This window comes from Ahaetulla prasina, chromosome 6 (assembly GCF_028640845.1).
Source record: "Ahaetulla prasina isolate Xishuangbanna chromosome 6, ASM2864084v1, whole genome shotgun sequence".
Taxonomy (NCBI): Eukaryota; Metazoa; Chordata; class Lepidosauria; order Squamata; family Colubridae; genus Ahaetulla; species Ahaetulla prasina.
In genome coordinates this window covers 34,766,073-34,791,639 of record NC_080544.1, presented here as the reverse complement: position 1 = coordinate 34,791,639, position 25,567 = coordinate 34,766,073, and the positions used below count along the sequence as shown (strand labels likewise).

The window sequence follows — 25,567 nt, the reverse complement described above, 5'->3', positions numbered from 1 at the left end:
TTTAGCTTAAAGTATCTAAAAGACTGATATCTAAAAAAGTCGAAGTAATACTTTCCAGGATATTAAATACATAAAGATGCAAATTAGAAATGTATTACTAAGCACTATATGGTCACAAAAAAGCACTCCATTCATAGCTAAACCAAGTGTCTTTTTCCAGACACTTCCAGACAAGAGAGATGCAAGAGAATACAGAACTGGTAACTGTTATGCAAAAAATATTGAAAAAAGCAAGCATTTTCCAAATGCATAACTCTCAAGCCATCTCACTTCTTTCTATTCCTCCATCTTACTTACAAGTATTGCATTCATTGCTGATGCAATGAAATAGCTCAAACCAGAGAGGCGTGCTGCATATGTATACTCTTTTAAATCATCCTTCAACAACCTCATTAATAGGTATGTCATGTTGCAATGGAGAGGGTCAACATAAAGGTAGCGACTAACAAAAAGAAAAAAAGGATGCTTTGATACTTTGTGACATGATAATGGATGAAGAAACATGACTGAAGAGTATGTATATGCAGCCTCATAACCAATGTTTCTGGGAATGAAATACTAAGGTAAAAATAAGGAATTTGTTTCTTCGTTAACATTAATAATTTAACTTCTGGAAGAAAGAACTAGAATCTGAACTCCAATTTGGGCTAAATTTCATTTAATTTCATTAATTTAATGAATGATATATAATGAAATGAAAAATCTGAATATGAATGGGAATCTTGAAGACTAAGAATATTTCATGTAAAATCCAAATTATAAGAAATTAGAAATCAAGGTTGGAAAAGGAATTTTAAAATTAGATCCGCATTTGGGGAAATCATTTTTAAAATGCTTCCAGTAAATCAAATTGTTTCTTGATTCCTGGAAGTAAATTTAAGACTCTTAAGAGTCTTCTTGATGTTGGTACTTACATACATCCCATAGATGGTATTTTGGAGCTCATAGTTCAAGTCAGCTAGTTCTGCTGCATATGCATACTCGTTGAGGGAGTCTTTGAGTAGTTCAAGGTACAAATAGGCCATGTTACAATGTAAGGGATCCACGTAAGCAAATGGGCTGGAAGAAAATGTTAGAAGTAAAATATTTGATATAAATAATTCCCAATTCTATAGAACCTCAATACTGGGTGTCAAGGTACAATGTTAAAAAAAAGTTGGCACTTCCTGTTATGAGTACCATTAAGACAATACATGAATAGAAAAATATAAAAATGGAGTATTGGTAGCATGGCTACTCTAAATGTGTAAAGATGAAACTGGACTTTCATCTATTCTGAACATGTTTCGAATTAGACTTTCAGTTAATAAAGTTTTTACTACCATTGATCATGGTATTTTTTTGCTACTTTTTGTAATGAGTTTGGTCATATCCAAAAGATGTTTGTTAAATACTTATTTGAAACTACGTTTTATTTTCTACACTATTTATTAACTATATGAAACAGTTAAAATAGGTCACTTTAGATTTTGGAAAACGGTATCACTAATAGACGGCTTTTGTAATTCAATATTAAGGAAACAAATGATATTCCTGAACTTGACAACTGGCTGAATGTGGATGAAACAATCCGAGATTATAAACAGACAAGATGGAGGTGATGCTGGTCAAGTACTTAGAATAGAAAACTGAATCTATTCCAGAAGCAAATGAAATATCCATGTTGTGATGTTGAAAGAGATGCACTATGTGCTAATTGTTAATCTGATCTCAAATCAAACTATTGATCTGACTTCAAAGGTCCAACTCCTGAATGGCTTAAGAACTCTCCCATCTACAAAATGATTGGTGTTGTACAATTGCATGTTCCAATTCTTCATGATCCAATGGATTAATCTGCCAGGATGGCCTGCAAATGTGCTGAGTTCTTCTAAGTGTTCTTCATGCTTGTGATAAACAGATTAAAAGTCTCATTTTGTATCTGTCCTATTATTTGCAAAGCCTAATTTGCTGGGCGTGCATAAATTAGCTTTAATGTACAAATACCAAACCATGGAAAGCATTTTTAAGTTATGATTTACAGTATGTATTTATTAAATTTATATACTGCCCGTATTGGTGTTTGGGGAAACTCTAGGATACTTTTGTAAAAGTATGTATATTTTAATGTTACAATTACCAATATTTTGCAGATTTTACAAAATGTATTAATCTGCTTTTTTAAATCTGGCTTTTAAAAGCTACTTTAGCAGCTCATTATTTAATTGCTCTTTGGTTGTTCTACACTTTGATGGTTTTTGCAGAAAGTAAGTATAAATTCACATATAACATATATCATCTCAGTAAAACCTCAGTGAATTGGATTCAAAGTATAAGAAAAATACTTGTTCTGGGTTATTACTAAAATACAACCATCTTCTATTTTAAACATACAAGATATGTTTTTTGTTCATCTGTAATAATTTAAAAGTTTCCAATATATTTTTGCAATATCCAGGGAGATAAAATAGTCTGCACAGATAATATTATGATAAAGACAACTCAAAGATTCAAGTCATGTTTCAAGCAACAATACTTCTAAATACCAACAACTTGATGTGGAATGTTTATTGTACAGAGAAGTCTAACTTCTACTTCTTATTTGCATTGGTAGCAGTTAAGAGAATACAAAGTTGTCATGTTGAAATTGTTATAAAAAGTTTATGGAATAATTTCTCTATCACAAATAAAAGAAACAAGATGCACAATTTAATACATATTAAAAATAATTGAGGGCTGGTAATATGCTTCAAATTTAAAATGTAACGTTTTAACATTTCAAATCGTTTATCTAATATGTTTTCATTTTTAAGAAAAATGGAAATGTCCTGAAAGTCATACGAATGTTGCCTCACTCACAAATGTCTAACGGACAAAACTATTCTATCTATGTTTAATAAAAATTAATCATTTTGTACGTAATGGGACTTTCTTTCAGAAAAGTTTGAATAATGTTACAGCTGTGTTTCTCAAACTTACTGTTGTCATGCACCAAGTAAATGACAGAACATGAACTCAATTAACTGTCAGTCCTCTAGGGTAGCCCAGAATAAGAAACTAATGCCACGTAGGTCAGTACTACTTTTATTGTAACAGGGATAGAGGAAGAATCCTGCAAGTCTGAATGTGCTTCTACCCTTCATCACTTTATGCCAGTGTGAAACAGGGAGGGGCTTGTCTGAGATGATTTATAAAATTTCTTTCTTGGCCAGACTCTGACTGCTCTTATCTGTTTTGGTAGGATTTTTTTTATCTATACCTTTTTGGAAGTTAGACTATACATGCATTCTAATCCATAAGAAGAATTCCTTGCTTCTTGAATAATTTATTGTGATCACAGGCTATTCGCATTTACTAAATCTGTAATATAACTGATTAGTAAAGGTACAGGTTTTTCCTGTCCAGTTGTGTCCAACTCTAGGGGATGGTGCTCATCTCCAGTTTCTTAGTCGAGGCAGCCAGGGTTGTCCAAATATACTTGGGTGATCATGTGGCCAGCATGACTATATGCCGAGACACATGGAATGTTGTTACCTTCCCATTGAAGTGGTACCTATTTATCTACCTGCATTGGCAAGCTTTCAAACTGCTAGATTGGCAGGCACTGGAGCAAGAACAGGAGCTCACCCCATCACATGATATTTGCACCTCGAATTGCCAACCTTCCCATCGACAAGACCAGGTCTTAACCACTAGGCCACTGCACTTCCTTATTATATTTAATTAGCAGCTTTAAATAGACAAAATATACCTTTAATAAATGTGGAGCTTTACTGTGCCTAACTAAGTAGACTTAGTCAGGATACACATTAGTTGATGTGGGCAATCTGAAATCCCAAAATAGCTCTTTGAAGTTTTGTATTAATTTGATTGATGAAATTTTTTAAAAAAACATGTTCCTTTTCCTAACAGCAGATGAGATCTTGTTCAATGGTTCAATATATGGACAAAACTATTCTATCTATGTTTAATAAAAATCGGGGCAGATATGGCGGAAGTGGGGGCTCATATCGTGTTAGGGGGGTGCGCGCTCGATGCTTACAGGCGATCGCGCGCCCCGAGCCCTCAAACTTCTCCCGTTCCCCGGATGGTCAGGATCCTCAGGGCCCTGGCCTTGGCTGATGTTATGCAATGCACGGTCCGTGGCCAATAAGGCCCCTAATTCACGATCTTATTCAGGGGTGCCGCGGACCTTATGGGCGTTACGGAGACCTGGTTGGGCCCAGAAGGCGTGCCCTTGTTCAGATGTGCCCACGGGTTTCCGAGCATTTCATCAGCCGAGGGCCAGGGTAGGGGTGGTGGGGTGGCGGTTGTGATTAGAGAGAGTCTAGAGCCGAGGGAGACCACTGTACCTCAGATTGCGGGTGCGAATCCCTCTTTGTGAGATGGGGTCATAGATGTCAGATGGGCTTGCTGGTGGCGTACCTGGCTCCTTGCTACGTGACAGCTGCCCTGCCCGAGCTCCTGGAGGTGCTTGCTGGGGTGGCAGTTGAGACCCCAGACTTTTAGTCGTGGGGACTTTAACTTGCCATCGTCCGGCTCGTCATCGGCGGTAGCTCGGGAGTTCATGGCTTCCATGACGGCCTTGGACCTGACCCAAGTAGTTGATGGCCCTACTCACGTTGGGGGTGGCACTCTGGACCTGATTTTTGTCTCTGGTCAGTGGTTGAGAGATCTGGACTTAAAGGAAATAGTCATTGAACCTTTGTCATGGTCAGATCACTCTCTCCTTCGTCTGGTCTTTCTGTCCGCCATTCACCACCGCGGGGAGGCGGAGCCGACACGTTGGTTCCGTCCCAGGCGCCTGATGGACCGGAGGGTTCGGACGGAGCTTGGGCCATTTCCTGAGGGTCTGGCTCACGGCTCGGCTGAGGAACTTGTTGCGGCCTGGGAGCGGGCGCGGCGGGGCCTTAGACCGGTCGGGCCTTGGCGGCCTCTGCCCGGGCGCAGCTCCCACCCAGCCCCTTGGTCCTCGGAGGAGCGGAGAGGGAGGAGGCGCCGGAGAAGACGCCTAGAGAGTTCCTGGAGGTCTAGCCGTTCAGAAGCTGATCGGACACTAGTGAAGTCCTATACTAGGGCTTACCTAGTGGCAATGAGGGAAGCGAGGCGTACCTACGCCTCCTCCCTCATTGCATCGGCAGATAACCGCCCAGCCGCCCTGTTTGGTGACCGCTCCCTCCTACACCAGGGGCGGGATGACCCGTGCAGGGGCGTGCTGAGGAGTTTAACGGTTATCTATACGATAAAATCGTTCAACCGGGATGGTTTGGACCAAGATTGCGGTGATACGGGTGAGACGGCTGAGGGTGGTCTTGGTGACATTGTATGGGATGAGTTTGGCCCTGTCGCTCCGAGGACATGGACAGGTTGTTGGGAGGCTGAATGCCACCACATGTTTACTGGACCCGTGCCCCTCCTGGTTGGTGCTGGCCACGCAGGAGGTGACACGAGGCTGGCTCAGGCGATTCTGGCGCTTCTTTGGTGGAGGTGTCTTTCCGGCCGCCTTGAAAGAGGCGGTGGTGAGGCCCTCCTCAAGAAGCCTTCCTGGACCCGGCTGTTTTAGGTAATTATCGTCCGGTCTCCAACCCGCCGGCGAAGGTTGTAGAAATATGGTGGCATATCAGTTTCCTTGCACCTGGATGAAACTGTCTATCTAGACCCGTTCCAGTCCGGTTTCCGACCCGGTTACAGCACGGAGACGGCTTTGGTCGCGTTGGTGGATGATCTCTGGAGGGCCAGGGATAGGGGTTGTTCCTCTGCCCTGGTCCTATTAGACCTCTCAGCGGCTTTCGATACCATCGACCATGGTATCCTGCTGCGCGGGTGGGAGGGATTGGGAGTGGGAGGCACCGTTTACCGGTGGTCCTCCTCCTATCTCTCCGACCGGCCGCAGTCGGTGTTGACAGGGGGGCAGAGGTCGGCCCCGAGGCGCCTCACTTGTGGGGTGCCGCAGGGGTCGATTCTCTCGCCTTCTGTTCTTTATCTACATGAAGCCGCTGGGTGAGATCATCAGTGGTTTCGGTGTGAAGTACCAGCTGTATGCGGATGACACCCAGCTGTACTTTTCTACGGACCACCCCAACGGTTATCAAGTGCTGTCCCGGTGTCTGGAGGCCGACGGGTCTGGATGGGGAGAAACAGGCTCAAGCTCAATCCTCCAAGACAGAGTGGCTGTGGATGCGGCATCCCGGTACAGTCAGCTAAATCCGCGGCTGACCATCGGTGGCGAGTCACTGGCCCCGATGGAGAGGGTGCGCAACTTAGGCGCCCTCCTGGATGAGCGGCTGTCTCTAGAAGATCATTTGACGGCCGCTCCAGGAGAGCGTTCTACCAGGTTCGCCTGGTGCGCCAGTTGCGCCTTTCTGGACCGGGAGGCCCTATGCACGGTCACTCACGCCCTCGTGACGTCTCGCCTGGATTACTGCAACGCTCTCTACATGGGGCTCCCTTGAAGGGCATCCGGAGGCTACAGTTAGTCAGAATGCGGCTGCGCGGGTGATAGATGGAGCCCTCGTGGCTCCCGTGATAACACCCATCCTGCGCAGGCTGCACTGGCTACCTGTGGCCTTCGGGTGCGCTTCAAGGTTTTGGTGACCACCTTTAAAGCGCTCCATGGCATAGGGCCGGGTTATCTACGGGACCGCCTACTGCGACCAGATACCTCTCACCGACCCGTGCGCTCTCACAGGGAGGGACTCCTCAGGGTGCCGTCAGCTAGGCAGTGTCGTCTGGCGGCGCCCAGGGGAAGGGCCTTCTCTGTGGGGGCTCCCGCCCTCTGGGACGAGCTCCCCCCCGGGCTCCGTCAACTTCCGGACCTTCGAACCTTCCGTCGCGAGCTCAAGACACATTTATTCATCTGTGCAGGACTGGCTTAGATTTTAAATTTTATAGGGGTTTTAAATTGATTTTAATATTTATATTTCTATTTTTAATGATAGGGCATTGGAATAAGTTTTTTAAAGATTATTTTAATTTTGTATATTGATGTTTTATATGCCTGTGAACCGCCCTGAGTCCTTTGGGAGATAGGGCGGTATATAAATTTAAATAATAAATAAATAAATAAATAAATTTTGTACATAATGGGACTTTCTTTCAGAAAAGTTTGAATAATGTTACAGCTGTGTTTCTCAAACTTACTGTTGTCATGCACCAAGTAAATGACAGAACATGAACTCAATTAACTGTCAGCCCTCTAGGGTAGCCCAGAATAAGAAACTAATGCCACGTAGGTCAGTACTACTTTTATTGTAACAGGGATAGAGGAAGAATCCTGCAAGTCTGAATGTGCTTCTACCCTTCATCACTTTATGCCAGTGTGAAACAGGGAGGGGCTTGTCTGAGATGATTTATAAAATTTCTTTCTTGGCCAGACTCTGACTGCTCTTATCTGTTTTGGTAGGATTTTTTTTAATCTATACATATTTGGAAGTTAGACTATACATGCATTCTAATCCATAAGAAGAATTCCTTGCTTCTTGAATAATTTATTGTGATCACAAGCTATTCACATTTACTAAATCTGTAATATAACTGATTAGGTAAAGGTACAGGTTTTCCCTGTCCAGTTGTGTCCAACTCTAGGGGATGGTGCTCATTTCCAGTTTCTTAGCCGAGGCAGCCAGGGTTGTCCAAATATACTTGGGTGATCATGTGGCCAGCATGACTATATGCCGAGAAACATGGAATGTTGTTACCTTCCCATTGAAGTGGTACCTATTTATCTACCTGCATTGACAAGCTTTCAATCTGCTAGATTGGCAGGCACTAGAGCAAGAACAGGAGCTCACCCCATCACATGATATTTGCACCTCGAATTGCCAACCTTCCCATCGACAAGACCAGGTCTTAACCACTAGGCCACTGCACTTCCTTATTATATTTAATTAGCAGCTTTAAATAGACAAAATATACCTTTAATAAATGTGGAGCTTTACTGTGCCTAACTAAGTGGACTTAGTCAGGATACACATTAGTTGATGTGGGCAATCTGAAACCACAAAATAGCTCTTTGAAGTTTTGTATTAATTTGATTGATGAATTTTTTTTAAAAAACATGTTCCTTTTCCTAACAGCAGATGAGATCTTGTTCAATGGTTCAATATATGGAAGTCAACAATACATTGATGCTCAATGTGGAAAGTCAAGAGAGAGACCAGTTACAACCACAGAACCTATTACAGACAGATAACGTGTGGAAAGGAGGCATACCTACCTTTAAACCTGTCGTATCAATAGAAACTGGAAAAAACTCAGTAAATTGAATGGACTGTAGTTTTGTGGGTTTTGCAACCATATGATGACTATTTGATGGTTACCACTTTGTAGTAATGTATAGGCAGTACTCAATTTATTGCCACAATTATGACCAGAATTCTTATAGTAAGACGGTGCAGTCATAAAGCAAGTCATCACGTGACTGAACCCAATTTTACAACAATTTTTACCCTATTTGTTGCCAGTTGGATGAATCTTGGCCAGTCACTCTCTCTCAGCCTAACCCCCCTCAAAGGGTTGTTGTTGTGGGGAAACTAGGAAGAGGAAGGTGTATTGGATATGTTTGTCGCCTTGAATTGTTTAAAGGCAGGATATAAACAAATGAAGTGGTCATTAAGCAAGCCAGCTTTGATATTTTCCATCAGAAACCAGCCAGGAACACTGCAAATTGTAACTATATGTCTGCAGGATGCTGCAACTGATTGTTAACGTGAGCAGATTCCCAAGTGCCTAAATTACAATCCCATGATTATGGGTTGTGCAATAATTGGAAGTGTGAAGATAGGTTGTAAATCACTTTTTTTGAGGCCATCATAACTTTGAACTGTGATTAAATTAACAGTTCTAAGTAAGGATTACCTGTATTAAGCAATGATATTCTTTGTTAAGTTCCAGTTAAAGCTGCAACTATCTCATCTTCTAATATATTTTTCATCCTGCCCATTCCTGCACTAAATTTCACACAGAGATCCATGACTTACAATTGGAACCAGGATTTTGGTGGTAAGTTGTGATAATTGTAAGTCAAGGCATGTGATTGGACTCAATTTTACAGCATTCATAAGTCTGAATCACATAACTCTCAAGCAAATCATGCAAGTGCCAACCTATGCCAACTGGCAAAAAAACAGGAAACTGGCGAAAAAGTTGCAAGTCGAGTTGCATGACAATGGGACACTGCAAGCAATTATAAATGTGAATGGGTTGCCAAGTGGCCAAAATGACATCATTTGACTATGACGAGGGTACCACAACATTTTACAATGCCCAGAAGCACCCACCAACATTCCTAATAATGCAGAATATACAATCTCATGCTATATAACTAAGCTCTATTTCATGCTGAATAAACTAAATTATTAATGTAACTTAAATAAAAAACTATATTTAGATATTTTTACTCCAAAAGCATTTTATTAAAATAAATTTGATAAAAATAAAAAAAATCAATTTAAATTAAAAAATCCAATTTTATTTTTTTTAAAAAATCATCTATTTTTATCCACCTTGATTCAAAGAGATTTTCAAAATATTGTAGTATTTTTTACCATCCAATAAGCAATTTTCTTGCAAGCGACATGCAATTTTTGAAGTATTCCAAAATATCCTATTCCCAAAGACAGCACAAAAATAGATTTTCTTCTCTCTGAAAAATCATCTATATTAATGATGCTCAAATCTGAAGCTCAACTTTGTTCTTTTTTCCAATGTTATTTTACTGATTTTGTGAAGTTTTTTTTTTAATCTATACATTTGTTATATGCACATTTTTCTATCGCAGTATGGAATCCATTTTATGTAAACTTTTCCCTAATGTAAACAGTTTAGTAGAAAAGATCAAGTACAAATATTTAAGTATAATTGTCTTTCAATTTACATATTGGTATAGGCAATGAAAGTTAGAATTTCTGCACTATGCCTCCCCTCTTCACACCAGTAATAATTACACATATGTAATTATTATAATTAGTAATTATTAAATCTAGTAGTTTCATATTATTATTCTTTAATGAATGCATGCGTATGTATGTATGTACGTATGTGAAAGATGGAAACATTACTCTTCTGGACAAAGAACAGCTAACATAACAATAAATTATTGCACTATTAATTTGTAAACTAATGTTTTTACATTTGCATAAGGTCAATCAAGAAATCATTGTTAAGTAATTAATTAAGATCACTTGAAAAAATTTCTAAATAATCTCTGAGGATGAAAAATTTCTAAACAATAAACCAAATGAAGGCAGCAATCACAGTGGCTGCACATTTGTCCTGTTATTAAGAAATCTAACAAAAGATACATCTATCTGCAAGCAAGTTCATGTACACATATCCAGGATGAATTTTTCATATGCAGAAAAGCTCTATCTGGGTATTACTTACTGTGACCTGCTTTGAAGGCAGAGAAGAATAGAGAGGTCTGAATTCAGACCTCTTCTTTCAAGTAAAAGCTCTTGGATCATGTTTTCATCCTCTGGGAAAAACTATACAAAATTAGGCCAAGACTGCACATATCAAATCCTGATTTCAGGCAGAAGGTAGGGAAAGGCAATGTTGGTTATACAAAGAAAGCAATTCCATGGGGGTTCCAAATTAAATAAATTCTGTTATATGTATATCTTACCATATTTAATGTGAAGAAATATAAACATAAACATGTTTTGCCTACCTGAAAAATTCGAAGTTGAGACAAGCTTTAGGAAGGAAAAATTTGTCATCCTGCTTGAACCATAGTTTGCACATAGCAGTATCCTGCATTTAAGAAAACAGCACATTTCCTATTAAAAGAATTTTCCAGCCTGAGGGGCTCGCACCACTCTGCTCACCACAGTTACCTGCGAAGATAAGGCCGATGGCAGGGGAAAAAGATCCACTCCAGGCCCACCATGCTCAGCCAACGGGTGCATGCTGCAGGTGGGCCAGCCGGTTGGGGTAAAGTGAGCGGCGCAGCCATGTGGTCCCTGGCTGCCCCCTACCCGCTGGCAGCCACAGCAGGTGAGGTGCCTCCTCCCCAGGCCCCTGTCCCTTTTCCCCCGGACAGCCAGAGAAACCTAGGCAAAAAGCCAACCAGGTGAGGAGTGGCTGGGAGGAGAGGGGCAAAGGGCAGGGCCAGCCAATGATGGGAACAGCCGGTTCGTCGAACTGCAGAAAAAGTTAGCTACTAGCTCACACAAACTGGTGCAAACCAGCTGAATCCCACCACTGGATTGTATATGTGCATATATGTCTGCATATATGTAATTGTTGAGTCAGACTTGAGTCCTGGAAATTGCATGGACAAATCCCTGCAGATTTTTTGGGAATATTTTCAGAAATGGCTGGCCACTATCTTTTTGGGGCTGAGATACAGTGACAGGCCCAAAGTCACTCAGATGGACTTCATAAGTAAGGCAGGACTAGAATTCAGGATCTGCTCTTATTTCAGTACCAATATCACTAGACCAAACTGGCTATCTGCATTGTATAATAGGATTGTGCAATTTGATCTGGAACTAAATTTCAAAATTAAATTAGAAATTCAAATTAAACAATTTAATTAATATAAATGGAGTTGATGGTTCACTACAAAACTAGCCTGTACAACACTGGTGTAAAATCACATTCACTATTATTAACTATGGAAGACAAATATACCTTAATTAGAGTTGGGTACTGTGGTGCATCTTTCTCCAAAGAGACAATTTCAAAGTTAGTAGGAATAAATTCATTTTTCATCGGAAGCTTGAATTTCCCATTAAGGTCAGCATTTTGCCATTTCTGTGTAAAAGAAATGTAAATAAGAGGAGTATTTTAGAAAAAGAAAAAGAAATTGGAATGAAACCCTGCTTTATTAGATATTTGTGTTCCTCAAAATTGTAACCAAAATTAAAACTGGTTAGTAACATACTGCAATATTTGATATATGCTTGTTACTGTCCACAGTTCATTGTTTTGATTTTCTTTGTAATCATAATGCAGAATATGACATGCATAAGGATTGTTTCCATACTATAACCATCATGTTGTATTACTAAACTATTCCATACAAATATTACCATGAAAATAGCTGTCTTTTGTCAGCTTCAATTCCACAAATTCTTTTGGGTAGTTAAAGACATTAAAGGTATAGAAATGTATATTTTATTTGTATCCCACTTTAATTGCTTTTATAAATAACTCAAGTGGTGAACATATCCAACACAGCTTCATCCTCCTATTATGCCTACAAGAACAATCTTATGAGATGGGTTGGGCTGAGAGAAAATAAATGACACGCACACGCAAAGACATGCTAGATAGGTAATGCAAGCCCAAACAACAACATGGATTAAAAATCACCTTTTAAATAATGGATAGAATTGTAGTGAAATTTGTACTTTCAGTTCTTTGCATTGGACTACATAAGAACAAAATAAGCAAGTAAGGTTTTTGATAGACCAGTTTAGGAAAATAAATATTTTACATTTTTATATTTGAAATATCTAATTTTTAAAGAAAGAAACACTAATATACAGAACAAGATCAACATAATGCCATAAAACTAGATAAAGTTGGTAGAGAAAAACTTCAAATTACCGTATTTTTCAGAGTATAAGACGCACTTCCCCCCAAAAAAAGTGGGTGGAAATGTCTGTGCTTCTTATACAGCAAATGTTGTCGAAGCCCTGCCCATCTGCTGGCCCCCACCCTTTGGCCGTTTTCAGCCTCCGAGCATCGTGTTTTCAGCCTCTACACACTCCATTTTAGACTTGTTCCAGGCTGCGGGGATCGCCACAGCACATTGCCACCAATCACCACCTCTGTGTGCTGCATTTTTGGCCTCCATGTGTTGCTTTTTCAGCTGGTTTCAGGTGGCGGGGATTGGCAGTGGTGGCAATCCCCACCACCTGGAATGGGCCGAAAACGTGACGTGCAAAGGCAGTGATAGGCTGTAGCAATCCCCACAGCCTGGAACAGCTGATCGGTGGTATTCCGGGAGGCTGATCCAACCACCAATCAGCTGCTCATGCTGAATCAAGCTGCGATAATGTACTGAATCTGACCAGCTATTTGCTGCTTGTTGCAAGGATGCTAGCCAGATGAATACCAATGGATGCTGGTAGGCAGAGGCAGAACTTTTTTTTTGCTTCCCCGCATAAAAAACTAATGTGCATCTTATACTCCGGAGCATCTTATACTCTGAAAAATATGGTATTCATTGCACATATACAAGCGACAGCTAATATTTATATTCAAGATAGTTTCCTTTGCAGTAGTGTAAATATTTTTTAAACACATATTTGGGTCTGTTACCACTAACAAGACACCATCACTGCTCTTAGCATACCTTAATGACTTCATCAGAAATCTTTTCTTGCTTGTACTGGGTTCCATACCACCGTTCTTTTTTATCAGTTTTTCCTTCAAATGTCTTAGAGACAATTGCAACCCTAAAAATAAAAATATACGTAACTATATAATCTATATAACTAACCTGATCAAAAATTTCTGTCTTCGAAACAAATAATTCTGCTCTGTCACAATGAAATTTGCATTAGGAGACTTTAATATTCCTGCTGAAATATATTGTCTGCTCACATTCATATTAAAAGAATTATGTTAATTCTTATTGTTATATTAATACTCTATTTGAGTGAGCAAATTAAATTATAATAGAACAATGGCTTGTACATTGTTTGACCTAACTACCCCTTTTTCCAGTTTCAGATAATATCATTGCCCTCAACAAAAAAACTACTCCGTTGTTTTATACAACAGTATATTGGATCCTTGATTCACAAATAAGTAATTACAAATTGCTTCAATATCCAGGATACACCCAAATTACTTCTTGGGGGTAATAACCCCCAGTCTAAGAACAATTGTACTAGAGCATTTAGTAGAGGACTTACAATTTTTTGTCAACTCAAAGGAATAACAATTCATAATTTCATGTCTGAATTGAATTATAAAAACAGAATAAAATCCCTAAGCTGTAACTATAGCCTGAAATTCTATTTTCTTAAGTGAAAATCTGCTAAGAGGAACAATATTAGAATTCGTGTAAAGGAGAGAAGACCATGAGAAAAAAAATTGCACCAAGAGGGGATTGGACTAGATGGCCTCTGAGAATACTCTATAAAAGAACCCTTCCCACACCTAAAAATATCTAAGCACTGGCTTAAATTAAAGGAAGATTTCTGAATTTTATCCTCAGCTGATATAAGCTTATGCAACGTTCAAGTTTCAATTCAATTTCCAGCCATTTTAAATAAAATACTTGGTGGTGGTGGTGGTGAAGTTTCAGGCCTTTCATGGTAGAATCTCTCTCTGCCATATTCCAAACTGTTTTAGTAAGTAAGTATCTCACCATGTAAAATGAGGAGTTAATAAGGAGATTCTATTTTTCTTTCCAATTAAAATAAAGAGGCAAATATCAATACTATCTTTGCAGCATATTACATGTAAGAGAAATTATTTACTATCAACATTGTACTGCATTTCAGAGACAAATAGTTCTTAATTGGAAAAATATAAGGCACTTTGATAGACAAAATATTATCAATTTAAACATTAAATACAAATTAAATCTTATAATGATGGCCAGCACTAAACAAATAGTGGAACCATTGTTCAATTTAGACTTGTTCTTCCTTGCCAAATAAAATATCAACATGCATCTTCTGTGCCATAAATGAAACAATCCACATAGCTTTTTTGCACTTTATGTATGAATACAAAGCACAATAGAGTAACATGAGAAGCTTTACTTCCCTTTGAAATTAGTTTCCATGGTAACAGCTCCATTACTGACATTGATAGAATGCTGCTTATCTAAATGTTTCTAGTGCACTCCCCCCCACAACCAAATCAAGATTTTAGCAATAAAAGAGAGAGTAAATTATTTACACAACAGCTGGAAGTCTATCTTTACAATATAGATAGCTGTTCTACAGAGACTGTGAACGTTAAGATAACACAACTATCATCATTCCCTATATAAATGTATTCATTGCCAATGAAAAAAATTGTTGCCAGTGAGCAATTGCTGTTTTTTTGGGGGGGTGAGGGAGGAGGGGTTGGCCTTCATTCAGTTAATGATAGAAACTGTAGGACAAATTTAGAGCAACATGTTCTATTAGTAATGCTAATGTAACTGAAGCTAAATAAACACCAAATCGGTTGATAGCAATGGTGAAATTGAGCCAGTTCTATCCAGCTCAGGCGCTGGCGGCAGAAGGCTCCACCCACCCACCTGGACATCATCATTTTCCGATTTTGATCCTCTGCGCACACGCAGAAGGCTCTGCGCATGCATGGAGGCATGAGCGCTCACATTTGCGAACTGATAGCGAAGGTAAGTAAATTTACTCCGGTTGATAGGAGTATTTTTCTTCTTGTATTACAAACTCAATGCCACCAGAGCAAGAACAGACCATTTTTTTTCTGTTTTCTTTTCCCTCACAAATCATTTGTTGGAGGCAGCAAAATGAGCACATTGCACAAATACAGGTAAAAGTAAAGATCAATAGGCACACTGTATCTTCACCCTTTTTTTTTTCTTTCCAATACCTGTTTCTTTCAAGAAGCAGGCTATAGGAAGGAACAAATACCTCTTACCAGGGACAAAAAAGTAGGATTTTTTTTGTATTGGGATATTTTGAACAGCAAAATTGGTGTCTTAAGATTTGTTATGGTACCAATTTTACCTTTTAACGCTTCTACATACACACATACAAACCAGAAACATTTTGGGATGTGTCCCTTGACATGCTACACAGAACTTGGAGGAGATTCAAGCTGGAGGAAGTGGTATACTTCAGCTCTGGAGTAACTGTGTGAAAAAGGAACTTATGGTTCTCCTTTGTCAAAGAGATGTGATGACTCAGTTCAGGTGATCCTCAAAAGAAATCTGGTGTAATGCTTAAAAGAAGGATCTCATGGGATTACTTTGGAGCTCTCTTCCAACCCAATCTACCTCACGTTCGCTATTGTGAGAAAAAATAGAAGACGGGAGCACTATGTACACCACCCTGAGCTGAAGTAATACACCAGATACAAATTGAATGAATAATGAATGCAAGATGAAGGAGCTATAATTTCCCTTTTTTCCTGCTGAGTTCTACTTTTTGTTTTGCTACATAAAAGCAAAGCTTTTTCTTTCAGATTTCCAAATCAAGAAATTAAACGCCCCAACCAAATTGGAAATCAACTTCCAATTATATTCCCTGATTCTGACTTGGAAGGCAAACACTAATCATAACAAAAACAAGAAAAGCAGATTCATAAAAGAGGAAGGCAGGTGCTGCTTATTTTGAGTCTTCTCAGAGTTTATTCAGACACACCTCCTAATCATACCTAACAGTGAAAGCATTATGACTGAATGCAGATTAGTATTATGCGGAAGGTGGGAGGGATGCCTTTGAATCAGTTTTGACTCCAGCTGACTATCTAGCCAAGTCCGTGCAATTTTCTTGGCAATGTTTTTGGATATGGTTTGCTTTTTCTTTTTCTCTATGGCTGAGAGAAAGTGAGCCAATTGGCTTCCATGTCTCAGCCAAGACTAATTTTCAGATCGCCCTCACTCTTAGTCCAGTGTCATAACTACTAGGCTGAATTCCCTTTCCATAAGTGCATAAATAGTGATGAATTTATTTAGAAAGGCAATGCAATGCTTTGGATTCTGTTCTCAAAAGGTGCTTCAGAGCCTGCAAGAGTGGAAATGCATGCAGCACCTGTAGGCAATTTATTAAAGCAGTTATATCTGCTTCCTGGCGCTCTTGCCAGTTGACAGGCACTGCATTTGTGATCACTTATGTTTTAGAAGCATCTATCTGAAATCAGATTCAAAGCATCATACAGCCCTATTATTAAAGCAGAATGACAATCCCTCCCTGAAAAAAAAATCACATTTGAAAAGCATGTAATTCTCATTACAATATAAAAATTACTACTGAATTTTGCTCATAATTTATTATTCCATGCAAAGACAGCTAAAGACATTTTAAAATGAGGCAAATTTCAGGTATTAAGTTTAGAAAGTATTTGCTAATCCTTGTTATTTAGGGAAGAAATATAATCTATATCTTTCAATAAGCATCATAATGCACCATTTATAAATCACAATAATAAATCAGAATATGGCAATATATCTTACCGGACATTTTCAGGTTTCAGTTTGTTCAGTACCATTTCTATTAAATCTGGCCTAAATTCTTCAAGTAAATATTCAGCAGCAAGAACTTCTTCAATAGGATAGTACTAAAATAAAATGTTACACTTTTAGTTTAGACTGAAAATAATTTTAAAAGTGCTCAATAACAGTTAAACAAGGAATTGATGCCATTTAGAAGAACTATTAATAGATCAGAAGGAAAAATATCCATTCTAATATGAGCTTGACATTGCCTGACCCCTAGAGGATATCTCTGCAATTGCAAGGTAACGCTTAAGAAGAGCAGCTAACTCCTTTGTGTATCGCCTTACACAATGTAAGCTGCCCTGAGTCTTCGGAGAAGGGCAGGATATAAATGTAAATAAATTAAAAAAAACAAATTAAAAAAAACTCAAGTCTCTCTATTGATAACAACCATGAATTTACTCAGACTCCATGTGCCTTGATTCCCCGACTTGAAATCCAATGACTTTGACTCTCGACCTGGACCAGTTGAACCTTCTGCAATGTTTGACTTTTCTTATGCTGGCTGGTTTGGATTTGAAATTTCCTAAGGCAAACTTGCTGGACTTGGGGGATTTGTTTACTCTGTATTCTGTGGGTATGTTTGTACTCACATTTCCTTTGCCACTTGATTATCGTTTTACAAATCTATCAGTGAAATTTGCAATCACATCTTGCAAATTCTATGTGCTAGGCCTGGGGCAGGACCCACCCACCCACCTACTCATCCATCCATCCATCCATCCCACATCCTGAAATTGAGAGGGTGGAAGACTTTCAAGGATAAAATGGATGCTTTAAATCCTATGTAGGATTAACTGGGGTTTTTGCCTCTTACAACTGCCCAAATTGGGAAGCATCAGTCTAAAATTGTGGGGAGGATTTTCAAAAATTTAAAGGTAAAATTAATTATTTAATCTGGGCTTGGAAGACTGCAAATAAGATGCTGGGAGAATGCAGGCGCCCCCAGGGTAGCCCTACCTGACACTTGCCCTGTAGACTAGGAGTGTCAAACTGCTGGCCCGCAGGCCAGATGTATCATGTGCAGGGCATACCTAGCCCAGCTCCGTGAATGGGAAAAACATCACAAAACGTCACATGACAACAACGTGATGCCATGAGTTTGACACCCATGCTCTAGACGTTCAAGCATTAGACTCACATTGAGAGTACTAAAATAATGTAAAACCCAATACATAATGCAAAGAATAATGAAAAAATGTAGTATTTTAACATCAAACTGTTTAAGCAACAAATATTTCAGTTCGTAATAAAACGTTGCTATTTATTAAGCAGATAAACATATAAAATCAAATCACCTCTGATTGGAAAAGGAATGTTGCAAAATTGTTCAGCAACAAGCAAGCCAGTTCTCTCAATCTTATTTCATGATTCTCCACATGAGGACGTTGGTCACTGTACCATCAACAACTACCACTCTTTATAGCAGCAACCCTGATTTAGTTCTGCACTTAGCTGAACAAAGAGAGGGTTGAAGCCATGTGAAGAACCAGACATTGTCACTGGCTCTTCCTCTCTCTCACCTCTACTTCAAAACATACACTCAGAGAACCCAGATACAACACTCCATACAGTTCATTGACCCTGCTTTTATTATTGTAGCCCTGAATCCTGCAGCGATGGATAAGCATTCAAAATAACACACACAACCCTATTGTCTCTCCTGCTGCCAATCTTAGCAACCTTTGTCTACTTGAGGTACAAAAGCAAAGCTTTGCTTACAAATTCCATTGTTACCAATAACTTTTTCTCAAAAGTCCCAGAAATATTAAGAAGCAATACAATATTAAATACAATATTCTAAGCTATATACTAACATAAATAGCTCTATACTACAAGTTGCAACTTACATGAAGCATCCCTGCAAGTTTTGATGTATAACCTCGGGGTCTTTCTTTATCTTTAAATCTGAATGCTACAGCATTTAGATCCTAGCAAAAGAAAGAAAATAAGATAAAATACTCTTACAGATACAGATTAATATTTTAAATCACAGAAAATTCTTCTTAAACATAGATTTACGGTAGTTTGGTTTCTAATATTCAGAATTAATCACATGAATGGAGCTGGGAAACTGCTTACGTTATTAAGAATGTTCCAGAGTGCATAAAAATATTATTCTTTGCATTATATGGATACAAAGAAAACATCTCACCAGTAATAATGATAAATGAATACGAGGTTTGAAGTGCAAGTTATTTTAAAGCTGAAATAAATACATGGAGCCAATTCTCTGAATCACCTAAAAAAAGTACTATTTTTCAGAATTAAAATAGGATCATTAGCAATTTGATAAACTATATGTATATAAATACCATTTTCTTGAAAAATATTATTTCATTATTATTTTTGTTTTCCCCAATTCTCGGAACGTCTGAGTACTATGGCCATTGCTAAAAATTTTGGATTTTAAATCCAAACATCTGGAAGGCATTTAGGTTGGAGAAGGCTGTATTATAGGTGAAACTCGGAAAATTAGAATATCGTTTATATATTTATATTTATATATTTATAAATATTCATTTATTTCAGTAATGCAACTTAAAAGGTCAAACTAATATATGAGATAGACTCATTACATGCAAAGCGAGATAATTCAAGCCTTGATTTGTCATAATTTTGATGATTATGGCTGACAGCTCATGAAAATCCCAAATTCACAATCTCAAAAAATTAGAATATTACATGAAATCATTAAAAATGGATTGTACATAGAACAATATCGGATCTCTGAAAAGTATAAGCATGCATATGTACTCAGTACTTGGTTTGGGGCCCTTTTGCATCACTTACTGCCTCAATGCGGCGTGGCATGGATGCTATCAGCCTGTGGCACTGCTGAGGTGTTATGGAAGACCAGGACGCTTCAATAGCAGCCTTCAGCTCTTTTGCATTGTTCGGTCTCATGACTCTCATCTTTACGGTTGGGCAGGTGCCAAGTCCTGCTGGAAAATGAAGTCTCCTGGTAGACGGCTGCATTGACCCCTGGACTTAATGAAGCACAGTGGACCAACACCACCAGATGACCTGGCTCCCAAATCAACAAAGACTGTGGAAACTTCACACTGGACTTCAAGCATCTTGCAGCGTGTGCCTCTCCATTCTTCCTCCAGATTCTGGGTCCTTGGTTTCCAAATGAGATGCAAAAGTTGCTCTCATCAGAAAAGAGAACTTTGGACCACTGAGCAACAGACCAGTTCTTTTTTTCTTTAGCCTAGGTAAGACGCTTCTGATGTTGTTTGTTGTTCAGGAGTAGCTTGACAAGAGGAATACGACATTTGAAGCCCATGTCCAGTGTGAAGTTTCCACAGTCTGTGTTGATTTGGAGAGCCATGTCATCTGCTGGTGTTGGTCCACTGTGCTTCATTAAGTCCAGGGTCAACACAGCCATTTACCAGGAGATTTTGGAACACTTCATGCTTCCTTCCGCAGACAAGCTTTATGGGGATACTGACTTCATTTTCCAGCAGGACTTTGGCACCTGCCCACGCTGCCAAAAGTATCAAAACCTGGTTCAATGCCCATGGGATTACTGTTCTTGATTGGCCAGCGAACTCACCTGACCTGAACCCCATGGAGAATCTATGGGGCATTGCCTAGAGAAAGATGAGAGACATGAGATTGAACAATGCAGATGAGCTGAAGGCCGCTTTTGAAGCATCCTGGTCTTCCATAACACCTCAGCAGTGCCACAGGCTGATAGCATCCATGCCATGGATGCATTGAGGCAGTAAGTGATGCAAAAGGAGCCCTAACCAAGTACTGAGTACATATGCATGCTTATACTTTTCAGAGGTCTGATATTGTTCTATGTACAATGCTTTTTTTATTGATTTCATGTAATATTCTAATTTTCTGAGATAAGTTGCATTACTGAAATAAATGAACTTTTGCACGATATTCTAATTTTCAGAGTTTCACCTGTAGTTTATTAATACAGAACAGCTATCTAAAATAGTTACATAAACTATTACTTGAGAAAATGTTTCAAAATAGTTATTTCTATATATGAGATTTTCACTCATTCGGACTACGTTTATAGGAATATCCAAACTAATGTATAGGTAACCACCATTGAATTCAGTAGAGTTTACTATATATTTTCTTAGGTTATACTTACTGACCTCAGTTTTTCACAAACAAATTCTTTCTCTGGGTATGAACATTTTTTTTAATATGAGATAATAGTAATAGTTACTCAGTTAATTTTTTCCCCCCTGGCTGTGATCTCTGGCCAGATCTCTGACAATCCTTATTGACAACGATAGTATTCTTGGGCATCATGTTTGATGTTAACTATTGCCTTGTCTAAACTGCTGTCACAATAAATGTAGTTATCCAATAGTGGTTCAAGATTTGAGGCTAAAAGTAAAAAGAGGGTATACATCTGTTCTACCAGGGAAATGTAATAAAAGGGGAAATTCTAATGCCCTATTGAATATCCTTATACAGTAAGAGTTACAATAGTAAAAGACATGTTAGATTGGTCAATTTCCCTGGAATTGCCAGACAGGAAAGTTGGCATTGCTGATAAATAATAATGTGGGAGGAGGCTGTTGTTGGCCCTGAAAAGGTCCTTCCTCAAGCTAGAGGAAGACACTTGCAGATTCCAATTTCTGGGCTGCTTTCAAGGCTCAAGAGTGGGAATTAAGTTTGGAATGACACTCCGTGTCATTCAACTTTTGTATTACCAGTTTTTTTTTAGCTGAGCATTGTCTGAATTTGTAAGGAATCTAGAGGCACTCCAGATGTTCTTAAATTTCTGCTCTACTGCTTTTTTCCACAGTGAAATGTAATAAAGATTGGCTGTAGCAACACTGTAGGGGGGGAAATCTGATCTTTAACCAGTATGCCACCAATACTCTCCATGCTCCAGTACAATTTTGGACACTGCAGACTCAAGCCTGATACTATCTTGGGGATATCCCATGGTGCCACAAAAACCTTTAAAAACTTAGTGTGCATTGTCTCCAAGTGTCTTTTTCTTCATATATAGCCCTCTGAGCTGTGTAGAATATTTGGCCTAACGTTTTAGCTTCAAAAAGCTTTAGTACTGGATGTGTCATATCAATTCACCTCCTCCTTGGGAATAAAAAAAACTTTTAATAGCCCTTGTAGATTTTGATGCTACTTGCTTAATATTCTATTCATAATAGGTTTTGTAAGATTCCCTGTCATGAAATACCAAACCAAAGTATTTAAGGTACCTGTTCAAATGACAGACTTTTATTATTCTCCTTAAGCCAATAGAAAATAATTTGGTAAAGATATCTTACCTTACATTCTTGAAAAACCCACTCTTGAGGTCCTTCTGTGCGTAACTTTTGAATATATTGAAACATATGCAAAATAATATCTTCTACATGTACTGTACAAGAAAAGAATACAGGATTTTTAGTTTTGTTAGGTTAAAGCAAAAGTGGCACCAAAGTTCTAGAATTACAACTACCATATGATGTTGTTACTATACAGGCAATCCACAATTTACAATCACAACTAGGACCAGAATTTCCATCATAAAATAAAGCAGTTGGAAAATGCAATATCACATGATTGCATCACTCAGTAATGGCAATCTTGGCAGAGTGGAGGGAGTCCAGGTAAGGAGGACAGGTGTGCAGCAGTGGGATTGAGGAGGCCTTGGGAGGCCTGGTGCAGTTTATGTGTGAACTGGAGGGTGCTGTAGTGTAGCACAAGCTCAGGTAGGTCAGGGAAAGAAGGTGTATGCATGCATACATAGCTTCAGATAGTTTTCAAACAAATTTAATTATCAGGAGCTGTTTTACATTCTAACTGCCAGCAGTATTTAGAACAGGGGTGTCCAATCTTCTGGAGTTCAACTCGCAAAATTTAATGGCTGGCTGGGTCATTCTGGGAGTTGAAGTTCAGAAATCCTAGGTTGCCAGGTTTGGATACTGCTAATTTAGAACATGAGGAATTATCACATTTGCAAGATCAGGAAAAAGCACACAGAACTGTTAGCAGCATTCTGAAAAATAAGAAAATCCTTATGTCATGTCACTTTTTTCACTGCTGTCATTAACTTTGAATAGTCACTAAATGAATGGTTGTAAGTTAAGGGCTACCTGTCTCTATGAAACTGCATGTGATTAAAGCTTTTTAAATTTTACAATTTACTATATTACAGAATATTTTTCACAGTGGGATATACAAAAGGTCTTATAAGAGAAGTGACATTTAAATGATATTTAAGCCCTAGCATAGCAAAATGTTTGAAGGGATCCACTTACATAGTCCTTCTTCAGTAAGATCAACATTAATGATAAAAAACATGAAGCCTCGAGCACCTTCTTTCTGACCACCAACCAGTGTGCTTACCCAGCCTATGATAAAAGCATATAACACATACAATATTGTTTGCATTTTTAAAAAAGTTATATTATTTTTAAGCAAATATGGATAATATATGTATTTTTCATTAGCAACCTTCACACATTATGACAGAATATCATAAATGGAACTGATAAAATGTGACCTTTAGAGGTAATTAATTTCCAGAAATTTTGTAGCAATAACACTTCTATAATGACAGATCAGCCAGTTTTGAATATGAAACATATGTTTTGAAGTCAAGGCAAATCCAAACACGAACATTAAGACACTTTTAAAATATATTATATACAGTATTCCTTTGACATACATAGAGTTAAAATATCCACCACATTTAGACAAATAGGAATTTTATTTAATATACTTTAAAATGTTTTAAACTATTTCACAAACAAAAACTTGTTTAAGAAAAACAAGAAGGCAAAAAATGAAAACAGGAAATCAGCTTGGTTGTAGTGTAATTCAAGAAGCTCTACAGCATACTTTATGTTTAGTCTTCTACTAATCTATCAAAAAAAATTAGAGGGAATCAAGGCATAGAAATTTTGCTGCATGAAATTTTGACAAACTTTGCTTTTAATTTGAAGCAGAAGCATCAATCACTTATCCTTCCGAAATTGGATCCAGTCAATTGTTGGGGACAATATGCTGACATTTGTAAAGTGCTCTAAGAGTGCTGTAAAGCACTATGGAGCGATATATACTGTAAGTTTAACAGACTTCTATCGTGTTCATGGGATTTTAGAGAATCAGCATTTGCCAATTTTTTTCACAATACTTTGTGAATTATTTTAAATCAAAATATTACAAAATACTTTATACCCTTTTTCCCCACCTTTTCCCATTGTAAAAAATACACAGACGTTTTCTTTAGATATAGACACATTTAACTATGTTATATATGTATTAGATCCGTGATGGCGAACCTATGGCACGTGTGCCACAAGTGGCACATGGAGCCATATCAGTAGGCAAGTGGGGCTTCTGAGTCCACCAGTTGGCAAACATGCCATTTCCGGCCTCCGGGGGGAAGGCCGTTTTTGCCCTCCCCAGGCTCCTAGAGAGGTTCTGGAGCCTGGGGAGAGCGAAAAACGGGTCTACGGGCCCACTTTGCCATCACGTGCCAAAAGCGGGGGATCGCGGGGGGGGGGTTGTTGGACACACATGCACAGGGGGCGGATCGCATAGAATTATGGGTGTGGGCACGCATGCGCGTGACCCCCCCCGCGCTCCGCCCGCTTTTGGCACACAATGACAAAAAGGTTAGCCATCACTGTATTAGGTAATGTGATATGCAATAATAACCACTGCATAGATGCATACAATTTTACAACTGATTTGTTGTTTGTAATTTTTCAGTTGATTCAGATAAAATGATATATATAATTATGTCTTAAAACACAGTAAAGAAAAACTTCAAACAACAAGGATCAATTGTTAGCAGTGAGTTAGAACACCTTATTTACCAAATGTTTTTTAAACAACCATCTGTGGATTCCAGTGGTGAAATCTGAACCAGTTTACTACCGGTTTGCTGGCTGTGTGTGCGCGCTGTGTGCCAAATGCGTGCTGCGTGTACGTATGCGCAGTGTGCACCAAGCACCAAATGCAAGGTGCAAGCGCACAGTGCACACCAAAAAGAAGCATGGGGTAAGTAGAACAGCATGCGTCTGTGTGTGTGTGATCAACTGTGTCACGCGATTTTTTTTTTTACTTTTAAAAGCATTTTTTACAATCTATTCTGCCGAATAGGTTGTAAAAAATGCTTTTAAAAGTAAAAAAAAGGCTCTGACGATCACGTGGCTTAGCTGTGATCGTCAGAGCCATTTTTTACCTTTTAAAAGCATTTTTTACAACCTATTCCCACCATTTGTGTGGGGAAAAACGAGCGAGCCGGAAAAAAGCGGCAAGCGGATGACTGGGTGGGCGTGGGCGGTGGGGGGCAGGGATTTTTGCTACAGGTTCTCTGAACCACTCACCACCATCACTACTGGATCAGACGATGTGGTCCAAACCAGGAGCATTTCACCCCTGGTGGATTCCCATATTTGTCCTACACCTGCACAAAAGTTTACTACT

At 38.8% G+C, this 25,567-nt stretch overlaps 1 protein-coding gene across 6 annotated transcripts in view; it reads right to left on the bottom strand.

The window, feature by feature from the left end:
• Positions 1-25,567, bottom strand: part of IDE (insulin degrading enzyme) — a 78,425-nt gene that overhangs the window by 28,048 nt on the left and 24,810 nt on the right. For 5 of the 6 annotated variants that reach the window (XM_058187617.1, XM_058187614.1, XM_058187618.1 and 2 more), the window contains exons 8-15: positions 23,389-23,481; positions 22,414-22,505; positions 18,988-19,068; positions 17,096-17,199; positions 13,286-13,388; positions 11,614-11,736; positions 10,649-10,731; positions 915-1,059 (exon numbers count right to left, since the gene is read on the bottom strand). In XM_058187617.1, coding sequence (XP_058043600.1) covers positions 915-1,059; positions 10,649-10,731; positions 11,614-11,736; positions 13,286-13,388; positions 17,096-17,199; positions 18,988-19,068; positions 22,414-22,505; positions 23,389-23,481 — 824 coding nt within the window. Of the gene's footprint in view, positions 1-297; positions 443-914; positions 1,060-10,648; positions 10,732-11,613; positions 11,737-13,285; positions 13,389-17,095; positions 17,200-18,987; positions 19,069-22,413; positions 22,506-23,388; positions 23,482-25,567 lie in introns of all 6 variants that reach the window. The other variant, XM_058187613.1, reaches the window with a different exon arrangement.